The sequence below is a fragment of the Mauremys reevesii genome, linkage group 15, assembly GCF_016161935.1.
Source record: "Mauremys reevesii isolate NIE-2019 linkage group 15, ASM1616193v1, whole genome shotgun sequence".
NCBI classification, from domain to species: Eukaryota; Metazoa; Chordata; order Testudines; family Geoemydidae; genus Mauremys; species Mauremys reevesii.
In genome coordinates this window covers 38392146-38408730 of record NC_052637.1, presented here as the reverse complement: position 1 = coordinate 38408730, position 16585 = coordinate 38392146, and the positions used below count along the sequence as shown (strand labels likewise).

Sequence of the window (16585 nt, the reverse complement as noted above, 5' to 3'; positions counted from 1 at the left end):
GAAAAAAATGAAGCGTAATATAGTATGCTATTAAAAGTCAGTGTATTAACTTTTTAAAAACTGTAATGTGAAGAGGGGTTTTAATAAAATATAAACACCTGTAACTATTCCTTATGTGGTCAGTAAGACTGATGATGATCTACACTAACAGTCTATCAACATAGCTGTAATGGAAATAACGTTTTAGAGTAACTATTCATACAAAATACATTGCCACTTTTAAAAAACATTCTTCCCAACCACTCACAGCAAGGAATCATACATGCTGAACTTCATACCTCAGACTGCTCATGTAATCCATGAGGCCCTGCCCAGCCTCTTCCAACCCCTTCCCCAAAGTCCTTGCCCCAACTCCGCCCCCTCCTTGCCCCTATTTCAACCCCTTCCCCAAATCCCCACCCCAGCTCCGCCTCCTCCCCTGAGGACACCACGTCCCCGCTCCTCCCCCCTCCCTCCTGGAAAGTCCTAAGAGCTGCCAAACAGCTGTTTGGCAGCAGGAAGCACTGGGAGGTAGGTGGAGGAGCGGGGATACAGCGTGCTGAGTGGGGGCGGGTGGTGAGGGGAGCCTGGCTGCCGGTGGAGTCGGTGCCTATGGCGGGCCACAGGAAATAACTCCGCAGGCTGCAAGTGTTTGAGACCCCTAGTTTAGATCAGTGTTTCTCATATGTGGCCACAAGCGGCTTTTTGTGGGGCCACAGCCTCTTGGGGGGAAGCAGTGTTAACAAACATAAAAATATCACTTTTCACAAAAACAGGCTTACTAGCTAGCAAGACTTAAAAAGAAAAAAAGCCACCAAAAAAGCACAAGAAAGAACAACAAAAAAAGACAAGAACGTGCAAAGCACATTATTTGTTTCTATTCTGTTTAGGTCCAGTAAAGAATAGAGACAATTGTACATTATTTTTATTATTGAGTCTGCAATAAAAACCTATATAAGAAAATTACAATGATTTGGACATGTAAATTTCATGTTTTTTGTTTTTCCTAAAGTTAATGAGGTATTTTAGGAAAAATTGTCAGAGCGGCTACCAGCAAGAATTGGTGGCCACACTCTGAGGCCACCAAAAAAATTCTTGTGAGACCCCTTGGTTTAGATGGTCTTGAGGAAGTTACAACGTGGAATATCCTAAGGTAAATAGAGTCATTACTTCAGATAACAGGGACTACAGCCTTAAATATTATCGCCTTAAGAGTAGGACTAAAGGAAAATTCCCTTGTAAAGTTGTCTGTAGTTTCATAGTATTAGAAATACAAATAGTATGGATATAACCAAACAGACTTTCATCCTATTAATTTTCACCTATCATCATGGTCACCTACTAACTACTTCAGCCTGCCAAATATTGTTTACTGGAATGACATGACAGAAATCTGCCATTCATTTGCTGTTCTTTGTAGCTTGTAAATCTGGTCACTTGTAAATATAGTCTAATTTGTACATGAAGACAAAAGTATTATTTTAAATGGTCTCTACACAAAGAAAATCTCAAATAATGGGCCCACTTCTCCTCTTACTTGAGTGTAAAGTAAGAGTAACTCCACCAATGTCAACAGAGTTACACAGAAATGAATCTCACATGAGAGAACAATCTGACCTCAAAACTGTATTTAGTTAAGTCACCTTTTGATTTTTATTTAACTATTAATGTCTCAAAATCCATGTTATTGTTTTTATGAAGCATATTTCATTTCATAATTTTCACTGCCTAACTTTTACTTTTTTAGTCACTGCCAGATGTCAATTAATTGATTGGTTGATATACCATCAAATTATTACAAGTCACTATTACACCAAGTCAGACATAAGAACAGCCCATTTTCTTTAATTCTTCCCACCCCATAAATTTTCTTGTGGACATCCATGCCAAGAGGTGTCAGTTTCCTGAGATCTGATTTTCTAGCATTCTGCAAAGTGGTCTGTCATTAATGAATGCACTGTAGACAGAGTACTGCCTTTTCCAAGGTATAAGGATATGGCATTCAACCGTACAAGTAATTTTGGCAACACCTACAATGAAGAAGAAACAATGAACTGCTGCTAAAATAATAATTTGCTTTATGCTAGTATTTCTTTTTTTACTTTTATGAAAAGTATGATAAACCACAACTTCCCAGTGGTTATGGGCTCAGTCCTGCAAGGAACTCAATGAATTGTGGAGTGGCAGAGCACCTTCAACTTCCACTGAAGGCTATAGGAGCTGAGAGCACACAGGACCTCCAGGACTTGGTGGAACACCTTGCAGAATCAAGGTATGTTAGAGCAATGATTTTTTTTTGAAGTAATAAAAAAGAGACGGTCAGACAGGTGTAAACAATGTCAATGCAAATCTTTCAGCCTTCAAATAGTGACTTCCAGATAAAAGAGTAGTGGTATACAACTGAAGTTTTAATTACTGTAAGTAAATTTAATGGGAAACAAATTAGTTGCTACAGTAAAAATAACTAATATGGTTAAGAGGTCATGATATTTAAAGATTTAGGGTGAAATCCTGCCCCTCTTGAAGTACATGGGAGTTTTGCCATTGATCTGGGCAAAGATTTCATCCTTAGTCTCTCTTTAAAATACAGATGATTTAAAAGGACAGCTCCCCTGAACTCTAGAGGGTGTTTTGTGTATATATATATATCCCAATGCACCTACAGAGAAGCAGGTTTAAGAAACTAGTTTAAGAAACTAGCTAAGAACTAGTCACTTTTCAAAAACTAGTCAAATAATGGTCACATGCAAGCTGATGCTCACTAATTATCTTGACAGAAGTGTAAGCAAACTTAAAACAAGAAAAAAAAGAGGTGGGGGAAGGGAGGAAGGGAAGAGAGAAAACGAAAACTTGCTTCAGGGAAGAAGCAACTGTTCTCTGATGTGCAGCAAAGAATTTAACATCAAAGAGCTAATGTAAATGGGGCCCATTTACTTAAAAAAACTCCACCTTCTGGAATATTTCTATGAGTCTGACAGCATTATGCTTTATACCAAAATTCAATACTGCATAATTTGACACAAATGACCCTAGGATTGGTCAACTCAAGCAATTTTGGTTGCTATTCAGTATATTAAAATACTTTGTACATCATCTGTTTAAATTTTAGAGATTAGCAGATCAGCTCTCAAATTCATCTCACTTGTATGTAAAACTTTACTTCAGTTTCAAACCTTGGCAAATATATTCTCTCAAGTGTTTTAATTATTACAGTAGATTATTTTCTACACCAATATGCTTTTCCTTTTTAAATGAACACGATATGTTGGGGGAAGAGTCAACATGGCTTTTGTAAAGGGAAATCATGCCTCACCAATCTATTAGAATTCTCTGAGGGAGTCAAAAAAGCATGTGGACAGACATGATCCAGTTGATATGATGTACCTGGATTTTCAGAAAGCCTTTCATAAGGTCCCACACCAAAGGCTCTTAAGCAAAGTAAACAGTCATGGCTAAGAGGGAAGGTCTTCTCATGGATCAGTAACTGGTTAAAAGATTAAGGAAGCAAAGGCCGGGAATAACTGATCAGATTTTACAATGGAGAGAGCTAAATAGCCGAGTCCCTCAAGGATCTGTACTGGAACATGTGCTGTTCAACATATTCATAAATGATCTGGAAAAGGGGGTGAACATGAAAGTGGCAAAATCTTCAGATGATATAAAATTACTCAAGATAGTTAAGTTCAAAGCTGACTGTGAAGAGTTACAAAGGGATCTCACAAAACTGGGTGACTGGACAACAAAATGGCAGATGAAATTCAGTGTTGATAAGTACAAAGCAATAAACGCTGGAAAAACATAATCCCAACTACACATACAAAATGAAAGGGTCTAAATTAGCCATTACCTCTCAGGAAAGAGATCTTGGAGTCACTGTGGACAGTTCTCTGAAAACATCTGCTCAATGCACAGCAACAGTAAAAAAAGCTGACAATGTTAGGAACCAGTAAGAAAGGCATAGATAATACGACAGAAAATATAATCATGACACTACATAAATCCACGGTATGCCCATACCTTGAATAATGCATGCAATTCTGCTGCTCCATCTTAAAAAAGATATATTAGAACTGGAAAAGGAACAGATAATGGCAACAAGAATGATTAGGGACAGCTTCCATATGAGGAGACAGTAAAAAAAATTTGGATTGTTCAGTTCAGAAAAGAGACAAATAAGGGGGGATTTGATAAAGGTTTATAAAATCATGAATGACGTGAAGAAAGTGGATAGGGAAGTATTATTTTCCCCTTTCCATAGCACGATAACCAGGGGTCACCTAATTAAATTAATAGGCAGCTGGTTTAAACCAAACATAAGGAAGTACTTCTTCACACAAAGCACAGTCACAACCTGTGAACTTGTTGGCAGATTATTAGCCAGGATAGGTAAGGAATGGTGTCCCTAGCCTCTGTTTGTCAGAGGGTGGAGATGGATGGCAGGAGAGAGATCACTTGATCATTACCTGTTAGGTTCACTCCCTCTGGGGCACCTGGCATTGGCCACTGTCGGCAGACAGGATACTGGGCTGGATGGACCTTTAGTCTGATGCAGTATGGCCATTCTTATGTTCAGATGATGTTGTGAAGGCCAAAAGTACAACTGGGTTCAAAAACAAACTAGATAAGTTCTTGGAGGACAGGTCCATCAATGGCTATTGGCCAAAATGCTTAGGGATGCAACTGCATGTTCTGGGTGTCCCCTAAATCTTCAATATGGCAGAAGCTGTAACTGGATGACAGAGGATGGATCACTTAATAGTTGCCCTGTTCTGCACGTTCCCTTTGAAGCATCTGGTACTGGCCACTGTCAAAAGACAGGATACTGGGCTGGATGGACCACTGGTCTGACCCAGTACGGCCGTTCTTTTGTTAATCTTTATGACTTTATAAACACATGCTATCTATGCATACTCTTAGAGCTTCCCAAAAAGATTCTAAGTATCTTTATTAATGCAAAGTGTGAGAAACCCTAAATATAAGGGTCACTGCCAGCTCCACTTATATCACAGACACATTTATAGAGTGAATAAAGTCACTAGCTCAGTCATTTTCTTAAATACTACACGTTAACACTAGGTAGTAATGTCATTCAAATATATGCTATGATCATTGGCTCATCTAAAGGCTAACCTGGTATGAGTTCTACAGCAGGCAGAATCTGTCAGAATTTGGGGACACATACTCAGCTGAGATAAGCTGCCATAGCCACAATGACGTCAATGAAGCTATAACAATTTACATCAGCTAAGCATCTGACTGTATCAATATATGGTACATGAGCGAAAGGCTATTGGAGAGAGTACGGAAAGATTAGAATGTATGTGCTAGATGAGTGACAGACTCATTTTCAGTTACATTTTGAGGCAATAAAAGCAACTTTTAACTAGAAGATAATGATTAAAATAAAAAAATCATTAGTGTGCATCATTCTGAGAGGGGTTTTTATTCCATGAAATGTAAGTATTATAAAGGGGGGGTTGATGTAGCAGTGTAATAAATAGAAAAGCCCTACGGTTGGGAAGCAAAGCCAAAAAAAACCCCAAGCCCATGATTTGAAGTAACCAGTGTTCCTTAGTGAGATTACCTTGGATTACTTTTAATAGTTTCAGATAAAACAAAAGCTTCCAAAAAAGAATAGTACAACTTCATGAGCCAGAAAGTATTGCACATGGTTAGTCATTGGTGCTGTAAGTTGAGCAAAATCCTAATTAAAAGTAGAATGGAATACATTGCTCAATCATGAAAGCAATTAAAAAACACAAACAAGACTTTTGGAGACTAACATTCTCAATGTTGAATTATTTATCTGTGTTCAGTTCTGCAGTTGTAGGTCAGAATTAACTCCTCTGAACTAAATACTAAAAAGAAAACTCTTTTTGGGATTTGTACCTCATTCATTTTCAATCAAACACCCAAATTCATTTCAAATTCACACAAGAACTGCAACAGTTTCACCTAAATCAGATTTTCTACAAGTTAAACACCCCTTCTACACTCAGATGTGATTGTGAAACTACTTTGATCTCTATTCCCAAATTTATTGCTCTGTGTAATCCATGACAAAATATAACGTGATTTACTGTATCTCTATATGACAGCCCAGCAGCTGAGAGAACTTAATAATTTAGCATAAGAAAAAAAAACCTTCTGGCACCAAAATATACAAATCATAATTGAGGCACTTTAGTATCACATTACAATGAAGCATATGCAGGCTGATCATAAGAACTTCAAAACAATTATAATTCTTTCTCACCCATTTAATAACTGTGTTTTTTATTCCGTGACATGTTCTGCAGCTGCAAGCAAGTCATTTTGGAACACTTTTGTTTTTTCACATTAAAGACTACGTAGGGCTAATAACATCATTTTACCCACTCCCTATTTCCCAACCATCCACTTCCCATCCTCCCACTTCGAAAAACAAAAAACTGCAAAATTTCTCAAGTTAATTCCAAAGAAACGAATGATATCAATGACAGTGGAGACAATGCATACAAATGCTACCCAAGTATAAATGTATGGGGCAAACAGATGCTTTGCATTAGTGTGCACTATTAAACAGAAAACTATATTAAAAAGAAAACCACAGTGAATAATTTAGATATCCAAATGAATATTTACAAAGCAAGAACATGTACAAATTCCATATGATAAAATGCAGTCTCATTTGTTAAATATCAAAAGCAGAAAGCCTAAAAGAGTAGTGTGCCTGCTACATTACTCTATGGAGTAAAGGCAGCACTCAAGGAGAATAGAGAGATTGCAGAGAAGCTAAATGACTTGTGCGTTCATTGCAGTTTCGTTGCAACCATGATGATCCAAGGATATTAGAGAGACAAGGTGGGTTAAGTAATACCTTTTATTGGACCAATGTCTGCTGCTGAAAGGACCTGAAGAAGCTTGAAAGCATCTCTTTCACAAACAGACGTTGGTCCAATAAACGATATTACTTCATCTACCCTGTGTGTTTATCGTACAGGATGTTGGTGAGATATCTACCCAGACTTATTTATTCCATGTAATAAGATGAGGGATTGTCAGATGGTGAGATGTCAAAAGAAAAGATGTTTAAGCTAAATGATATTTTATCATCAGATCAGATCATGCAAATGAACACACTGAAATTTATGTGGCTCCATACAAGCATGGGGTCCACTCACAAGGAACCAGTTACAGGACCTCTCCTCTAAATTACACTACCACCAGTTGGTAGTCATTCAACAATTTTGAAGGAATTTAAGAATGAACTGGTTGAGCTGCTAAAAAAAATTTAATCTTGCATCTCAATCAGCTACTACGCTGGAGAGTAGCCAGTGTTGTCCTTATCTTTATAAAAAGAACTAGGCTCATCCTGGAATTACAAACCAGTAAACCAGGCAAATTACCAGTAATTATAAATTATAAATAGAGAAGAATGGTAAGACAGGGTCAAATCACCACAGCTTCTGTAGATAAAAACTGCACCTCTCCAAACTCTCAGACTTCTTTGAAGGAGACAACAAAATAGTGAATAAAGGAGAAGTTACAGAAATAATTTATTTGGACCTTTTAAAAGACTTTGATAAAGTCCTTGATAAAAGACTCTAAAGGAAGCCAAGTAGTCATGGAATGCCAGTTAAAATTAGTGTATTAGAGATACTGGTTAAGTAGGAAAGGAAAAAGACACTGGAAGAAGTAGGAATAAATAGTAATTCTGCAATATGAAATTATTAATTGAAAATCAGCAGTGTAGTTTGTGATTAGAAAGGTCAAGATTCAGATATCAACCCTAACATTTTCTGAACTGACGTGCTTATCGATATATGTAAAGGATGAAGTTTTGAAATTTCAGACTAAATTTCCAGAAAGGGCACCACAGGAAGTGTGTAAAGATAATGCAAAGAAATGGGAAGAATGTGTTTCATTATCTTAATATTATCAAACCAACACATTTAGATCAGGTTGCTACCTGTTAATAACCCCCTACCCCTGCAAACCAAAAAAGTTGAGTAATATGAGATGGAGTATATTTAAGCATGTTGAGAGAAAGGTCCTATGATAAAGTCATAAGGCTATGTTCGGAAGTGAAGCATAAGGTAGTGCAAGTTAAATTCCCCTAACACTTGCTTAGACTTAATTACAATCTGTTGCTCTGCAAGTGAGTTTTAGGTTTTGTCTACACTACCACTTTCGTCAGTGCAATTTTGTTGGTCAGGGGTATGAAAAAACATGCCCCTGACTGACAGTTTCACTGGCAAAAGTGCTGGTGCAGACAGCGCTGTGTCAACAGGAGAGCCTCTCCTGCCAGCAAAGAGTGGCTACACGGGAGACCTTACAGGAGCGCAGTTGTAGTGGCACAGCTGTGCCACCATAAGGTCCATAATGTAGACATACCGGCACAGGACTTCTTGAAGTGTATCTTTTTGGCTTAAATATTCTCTCATACTTCATCATTTAGTCTTACTGTTCTTTTCCTTGCTTCTTCCTTTTTTCCATAGGGGTAGATATGTCTCTTGAGATGCCAGTATGGTAGCTTAAGTGGTTCCATTCTTGTTCTAATTATTTCATTTCTTTTAGGTACTATTTGGCTTCCTTTTAATTTTTTTAAATCACCCTTCCGAAAATTTAGCACCATAATGCTAGCTTTTGGCACACCTCTTCTCACATGGATATCATAACTGTGGGGTGGTTTAAGGGGTCAACTTCTTGAACAAATTCTTGTGTGTGCATTTTAAAAATAAGTAAAAAGAGCCTCTCCTTGTACACGCCACACACAGGAAACATCCACTGAAATTAATTAGAATATTATTTGCTTATTCCCATTATTGTTAATTACACCTCCTTGTATTACCCTAAACAAGTGAATGCTTTACATCGATGGAAATGAAACTTTATAACTGTCAATGGTTCCTCCATCTAGTAGCACTTTTTTGACAATTGTTCAGAGAGACATAACGAAGTCCCAGAACATCAGTCAATGTAATTTTCAGTGCTATGGTATTATTTGTGAATTTAATTAAAGTGATGTTTGTCCTCCTACCTAGATCAGTAATGACAATGTTAAATAAAACCAGCCCTAACACTGATCAGCACAGTACCCTAGCAGACAACTCCATATACATTATTACAATGACATTTATATCATTACTCTTTGTTAGTAGCTCTCCAGCCAGTTTTAAATCCATGTGGCAGCATGAAGTATGGGCAAAAAAGGATTTTTTTTTAAAAGAGCAAGTATTGAAAGCACAATCCCACTATGTATGAACAAACGAGACTACTGCTCTGAAATACCTCCAGTAAGTCCTTGGGATAGCGCCATAAATGTTGTTTAGTCTCACTTGAGGAAAGTACCACGGAGAGATTATTCTCGAATATTATTTTTGAAGTTTGGTGCAGATTGAAGACTTTTCCAAATAGCTTCCCTATGGGATGATGTAATTTCATTTTTAAATTAAACTTTTTTTCCCTAGGTCTTTTAAGCTTTGGAAAGACACTTTCCCATCAAAGCCAAAGTTTCATGCTCACTTTTGGTAGTATAAATGTGTTAATTCATGAATCACTATGCTAGTATGTTGGAATCGCTCCAAGGCCATATATAAGTAAACATACATGGATTGTACAACACAACTAAAATAAGGAAGTTATTGCTCAGGAACAGTAAGGCAGACAAAAAGAAGTGATGTATTCAAGAGATATTACATGGTACAGAACAACAAAACAATAGGGTTATTCTTTTGGTAAGAGTTCTAGAATCTTTAAATTCCATATGGGCAGACGCAGGCAACAGCATCTATACAATGCAGAACCACTTCAATACTTCACTGTATAGAGAGGGAATATATATCTTCATTTTATACGACGAATTTAATTGCTGTCCAAGAGGAAAATCAGGGTGTCAGTGCAATGAGTGGTTAATTTGGTTACTCATATCAAGGGAGATTCACACTACATCTTCATTATGGTCACCAGTGTTTCATTTATAAAATTCCTTATATAAGTCTACTGATCTTAAGGCCACTCACTGTAGATGATGCCATCTCTAGTCTCTGCCGAAGCCACACTGCTCTGATTTGGTTGCTTGGAGATGCCCCTCCCTGAGGGCAAATGGTAAAAGAAATGGGAAAGTAGGAGGGGTATAAACCCTATTTTCACTAATACTCTAACACGTTCTATCACATAATATCAAACGATGTATATTCATTTTTAACCATCTTTTTGCTAAAAGGTTTTAAAGGAACTATGTAAACATAAATTATGCCAATGATAGATAAACTGCAGCAGAAAAGTACGTAGGTTACTTAACAGTAGCAGTCTATGACTATATTGCCGATGCAGATCTATGCTAAATAAGAGCTGTTAAAAGCAGTTACCCCAAGATAAATCAGCATATGCACCAATACTAGCACCACCTAGAGGAGGTACAGTGCCCCATCCTCAATCAGTTCCTGTCCAGCATGCAGTCTCTGAAGAACAGGGACTGGTAGGGTGGGAGTGTGCAGGCAATATATTTTGGGAGCTCCACTCATTAGAAAGCTCACCTATTTTTCTCCTCCAAGAAATTGCATCTAAGTATCCTTATTCTTAGAGGCTAAACTCATCTAGGGAGAAGGAATGCTGGACATGTAGGGGTTATCTGGAGATGTACCTGTTCATTCTCTAACTCATACATAATTGTGGCAATGAACTCGCTCTTAGGCAGCTCCAAGCATTCCTCCTTAGAAGACTCAAAGTTGTGCTAGAGTGCTGGAGAAGATGAAAAATCCATGTTAGATTGCTCATTCCTAGATGAGGGACTGCTGGAAAATATCAGACAATGGCTACCAAAGGAGATGAAAGAGTCAACCATTACAAGCCTGGCAGAGGTTAATGGCTGGAGGACCATAGTCTCACTATGCTAAAAAGGAAAAGCCCATGGTGGGACTTACACAGTCACTGCAGATTTTAGAGGTGTCCAGATAATAATATGGCTCAGAGAGGAAGTTAGGGAATTTTTTGGTGGCTTATGGATGCTTTGAAGTTTGCCCAGAGTAAAATCTCATCTTTATTTTTGCCTAATAATTACGAATCACACCAAAACAGAGAGGTATTGTGATTCATTAAGAAGTTATGGAAGAGATGCCAATGACATGAATATTTGACAGGGAGGAGTAAACACCAAAGAGAAAAAAAATCTATAGCAGAAAGTCAAGAAGTTAACAACTAGCAATAATCGCGCCTCGGATTACCCTCATTTGCTAAAGCAACCAATGACAGCAAATACTTATACTGCTGTTCTCCAGTGCCTCCTAGTGCTGAAGGGGCATAAGGTACTGGAGGGCCATCATCAGGTTGGCCAAGAGATGTCTATGAGAGATGCAGTACTGGTGGGTATTGTGGTCTCTTTCTGGCTGGTACACTACAAAATTGTTCACCAAGGTGACCCCAGGGATGCCAGTTAGCCTACAGTAAGCAGATGGAGAGGGGTCCCCATGGATACGCATAACTCCTGGATATAGGGCATCTGGTGGGGTCTGGAAGATCCTCTTCAGAATACTGGCTCAGTGGGGTGTGATAAGAAAGAGCCCTGCCCAAAATCTCAGAGTCCTGGGCTGAAAGGGGGAACATCAGCTATAGGATAGATGCCAGAAGTCCAGTCGGGGTTCAGTCCTGGAGGACTCTGGTTGCAAGGTGTCTGAGCTGTACCAGGGAAGGTGCTTTCATAGAGGTCTGTCACAGGGGAAACGCCAGTTCCTCTGGGATGAAAAGGTCCTCTGGGGAAAGCAACTTGGATGGAGCTGGAAAGCTGTGGTATCCAGAAGCCTGAGTCTCAGGACTGGAGTCTGGAGAAAGGGTCGGTGCTGAGATGTTGAGCACTGTACGGAGGGGCATATAAAGGAACTTCTCTGACCCCCAAGTTAGGGAGCAGCAGCAGGAGGGCAGCAGGAGGAGGGCAGCAGATCATTCATTTCCTGTGATACCTTCCAGGAGCAGCGGGAGGTCAACTGAGAAGCAGAGGAGGAAGCAGGATGCAGTAGAAGGGGCAGGGTTGGGGGTTTTCACTGCCCAGGACTTGCTCAATTGGGGCTAGGGGTTAGCAGCAGGAGGGTTTTTACATCTGGTTCTGCTGACCCCAAACTACTGTGCTGATACATTTTTTTCACCATCCTGCAGATTTTAGGAGAGACCAGTCCAGTGGCCATTAGAAGATTTCATGGCCAGCAAACCAAGTTGGCATTCCCTCTTCAGTGAACCATTTAAGGTCTGCTGGACCAGGGTTCCCTCTTGTGGAACTCCTAGGGTCTGCAAGACCAGAATTTGTCTTCATTAGACCTTAAGGCAACTAAAAGGAAAGGAAATTCCAACGCAAAAACTTTTGTTAAGGTTGAAATTACATATCTGTTTTGAATGCATATTACCTTAAAAGATTAGTGCTTAAAAATATTCTAAATTTCCTGAGTATCTAAGTTTAAACGTACAAAAAACCCAAACATTTGAAAGTATGGAAATTCAATTAAATTTCCAAAACTATCTTAAATCCATCCCATTAGCAATACCCTGAAGAAATCAGAAAGGCAGTGTACACTATCTACTGTATATAGTTTCATTTTATCACTGACCACAAAGGCATACTTTAATCACAATGTTTATTCCAACTATGGCCTTTTTATGGTCAGATACGCTCCACAGGAAAACACTGATGTACAAATTCTGTATTAGATCAATCATATTCCATGGCAAGGATTTCTCTTTCCATACAAAGGAGACAATCCTGTAAGGCGATGAAAGTGTTCAGTACCCAGCTGGATTGGGCTTTACAACTGAACCTGCGAACCCAATGATCCAAGTGTCATTAAATACAGAGCTAACAAGTTAACAAATAGAGAGATGAAGCCATTTATCTGTGATGTACATTTCTAAAACTCCACCTGCAAATTAAACTGCACAGGAACAGAAGTTGTTCAAAATGTAAGCAGCACACTGTACACCTCAAAGTTCTTAGGAAAAGTCCTTTTTACAAAAACAGCATGTTACAAAATAATTATAAAAACACAAAAAGAGAAGTTAGGAAATGACCATCTCTAGGGACAGAGTTAAGTAAGTTTGGCATCTTAGATGAATTTACATATGTTGAAATGTTTGTGTTTCTTGTAAGCTTAACCTTACCTCTGAATTTCCTGGGTACCTAACTTTTATTTAAATGCTACCATTCTTGAAAGATAATATGAACTCAGAACACTATGTGCCTACATCCTGATCTTAACACGGTTTATAGAGTGAATCCTGTTGGAGGTATATTTCGTGATTGTAATAGCTATAAAATACAGGACTTTATAAGCATAAAAAAGAAGAAAAAAATCCAAACAACTGTTACATCATTTAAATCAATAAAACTGAATTGTGCAGCTTTGGCTGAGTTACCTGCCAGCTCACATGCCCAGCTCCACAAACTGAATTGTTTCATAATTGTATTGAAATTATAGCTTATGTGCGAGAACCAAGCAAAACATGTCTCCGTTTTTCCTGTGCTTTTCTAAAAGACTACTGTAAAGCAAGCATGCATGAGGGAAAAGTGATAATTTATGTCTGATTTTAATGAAGATACATGTTCCAGACTAAACCTCATGATATCCATCAAGTAAACAAAAAATAACTGTGAATAAGGATACATATTTCACCAGATCCTCAAGATACATATAACAAACCATCTGCCATCAGTGAAATCTATTTACTTAAGTACTCACAATTGCCCCCAGCAGTGTAGTATTTGAATGCCTCACTATCTTTAATTTATTTACCCTCCAAGGTAGGAATGTGCTCTTATCCCTTTTTACAGATGAAGAACTGAGACACAGAAGCCCACATTTTAAAAGGTATTTTAGGCATTGCTCTGCTCAGCATTGCCAGGTCTAAGTGACTTAGACACCTATTCCCCATTTTCAAAAGTGAATTAGGCTTTTAGGTGCCCAAGTCGCATTGATTTTCACTTTCTTCAGAGTCCCAGGCTAGCACCTTAACTACTGGACTATTCTTTCTCTTTGTGGCTCTAACTTCATCTTACAATTTTAATTATCATATGTGTTAAACAGGGTGTGTACATAGAGAAACATACTTCCTCTCTGGAATGAAAGTAGCAGTGAGAAAGAAATAGACAGACAGTCCTTAAATCTGAACAAACATTTGATAAAAGGAATCAAAATGTCTATTAGACTCCAGGAACGCAATCAACAAAAAGCTCAAGATGGAAATTATTCAAATGCAGGGAAAAAAAACACTTCAGCTCCACACTGTATGTATTTTTATATGTATCAAAGATATAACTGTTTTATGAGTTAGGTTCAGTGTTCCAAGGTTGCTTCCTTAGAGTATTGTTAGCATGTCTACTGGTCTGTTAGGGTCATGCTTTCTGAATACTCATTTTCTTTGCCAAGAAAATACCACAGATGAATGTTACAAACAGCTATGTTAGCCAAAATTCACATCTGCACGCACTTAGAAATGCAGCTCTCCTTTTTCTTTTAATAATTTCTGGCAAACTTGAAAATATACACAAGCTTTGTATAGTATGTTACACCTGGCTGACTAGTGTTTATGCCATAAGTGTTGTTGATACAACCTATAACATCTGTCACCCTATTGTTGAAATTAGTCATTAGTGCAGCCCACACAACAGTAGTAAGCATCTCTAATGTATTTATTTTTTAAACACCCTATGTCTAATATTTTTCATACGTGGGTGTAACTTACAATGCAAAACAGTCATCATATACTATAATAATATAATCAACTGACACATAAAATATGTTAAAGAGGAAGCAAATAAAATCTGTACCTGGGCGGAGGGGTTGTTTCATTTTTTAATCAAATCAGTGCAATTAAAATGGTCCACTTCCCAGAAATAATCTTTTATTACTTTTGATTACAGAAATTTTGGTAATCTTTCAGGTTCTGTTATGTTTGAGTGTAACAATGGATGTCATGAAAATAAATGAAGACACAAGGACATGACAAACAATTTCAACTCTCCATGCCAATATCTTGGACTGATTTATGTGTAACATGGCTGGTCAGAGTCTAACTGCAGTAACACTTTCTGTCCTGAACTATTATGGTGGTGTTGTGCACTGATAAATGGCTGCCACCTTTCAGTAATCCATTATGTATATGGCTAGATTGTGCCTATTATGCAAAGGTTTGTGTTAGAGCTGCCCCAACAGAAGCTACTGGGAAGCCCACCTGCTTCAGTCCCCCTTTAGGAAGGAACAGTGTAAGCCTCCTCCTGGTCCTTTTTGCATGGTTACACTCATGCTCTCAGGATAGTAAGGGACTGAACTCATGACTGCTCCTACTCACACAGAGGGGAGGGGACAAGACTACCAGAGCAGAAGCTCATGTGTCCTCCCCTTAACTTGTGCACCTCTGCAATGATCAACCGCAGTTTAACCCCTGCAGTGAACAGGGCTTTTAGAATCTCGTGGGGAAAAGGCCCATATAACTAAGTGCTCAAACCTGCGTTTTCATGCAACACACTGTCAACCTCTGGAACTCCTTGCCAGAGGGTGTTGTGAAGGCCAATATTATAATGGGGTTCAAAAAGGAGCTAGATAGATTCATGGAGGATAAGTCCATCAACGGCTATTAGCTAGGATGAGCAGGAATGGTGTCCGTAGCCTCTGTTTGCCAGAAGCTGGGATTGGGTGACAGGGCATGGATCACTTGATGATAAGCTGTCTGTTCATTCCCTTTGGGGTACCTGCCATTGGCCACTGTCAGAGGACAGGATACTGGGCTTGATGGACCTTTTGTCTGACCCACTGTGGCCATTCTTATGTTCTTATGTAAATCTATTTTTACACCATTGTCTTCAATATTACTACCTGCATGAGTAAAGGTGCACAGGATCAAGTCCCAAATTAGCAAGAGCATAAAAAGGTATTAAAAATCTCTTTCCAATTTAATAGAATAAAAGTAAATTACATAATCAAAATATTTTAGAGCATCTTCAGGCACGAATAAATATAACAAAAGAGCCTCAGAAATGGCCTGATTCTGACCAGCAACTCCACAAGTGTGCGCAAGCAGAGGGGATACAAGTTGCTACTCCTCCTCCTCTTACTGTGGTGGGGTTTTACAGACTCAAAGAGCACCTTGCTCCCTCCTCGCACACTGTGGTCACTTGCCCAAAAGGGGGAAGGCAGGGCAAACTAAAAGCCATGCTATCACCCCCATTCCTTCACAATGATCAATAGAACTAGCCAGGAGCAGAGATGGAGGATGCTGCACCTTTTTCAGGATTGCTGCAGCAGACACATTGACAGGAATTCTGGCTGGTTCAGACAGAATTCCTTCTGGAAATCCCAGGCGATGGAAAGCACCCTATTCAGTGCTTTTAATAGTACATAGAGCAGAATTTCCCCCAAAGAGAACAGGCATGGAGATGTCAAACAGAGCTGTGATTTGTCTGGGACAGAAATGGTAAGCCAGTTCCAAAACATTTACATCTCTAATAGCTCACATTTCAGAAAAACACCTCACAGCGGGGTTACATGAAAATAATGCCAGCTATAGAGTAAGGTCAGTGGAAAATTATGGACTTTTTTTTTTTGTTCCATAACAGGTGACTTGTTTCTTTTCTTTACAATGTGGA

The 16585-nt window shown here is 38.6% G+C and overlaps 1 protein-coding gene across 6 annotated transcripts in view; it reads right to left on the bottom strand.

Annotated features, from left to right (window-relative positions):
• Window positions 1-16585, bottom strand: part of CEP112 (centrosomal protein 112) — a 270371-nt gene that overhangs the window by 55901 nt on the left and 197885 nt on the right. For 4 of the 6 annotated variants that reach the window (XM_039502349.1, XM_039502348.1, XM_039502347.1 and 1 more), the window contains one exon: window positions 9984-10055. The exons of the other annotated variants lie outside the window; for them this stretch is intronic. In XM_039502349.1, coding sequence (XP_039358283.1) covers window positions 9984-10055 — 72 coding nt within the window. The remainder of the gene's footprint in view (window positions 1-9983; window positions 10056-16585) is intronic. 6 annotated transcript variants of the gene reach the window in all.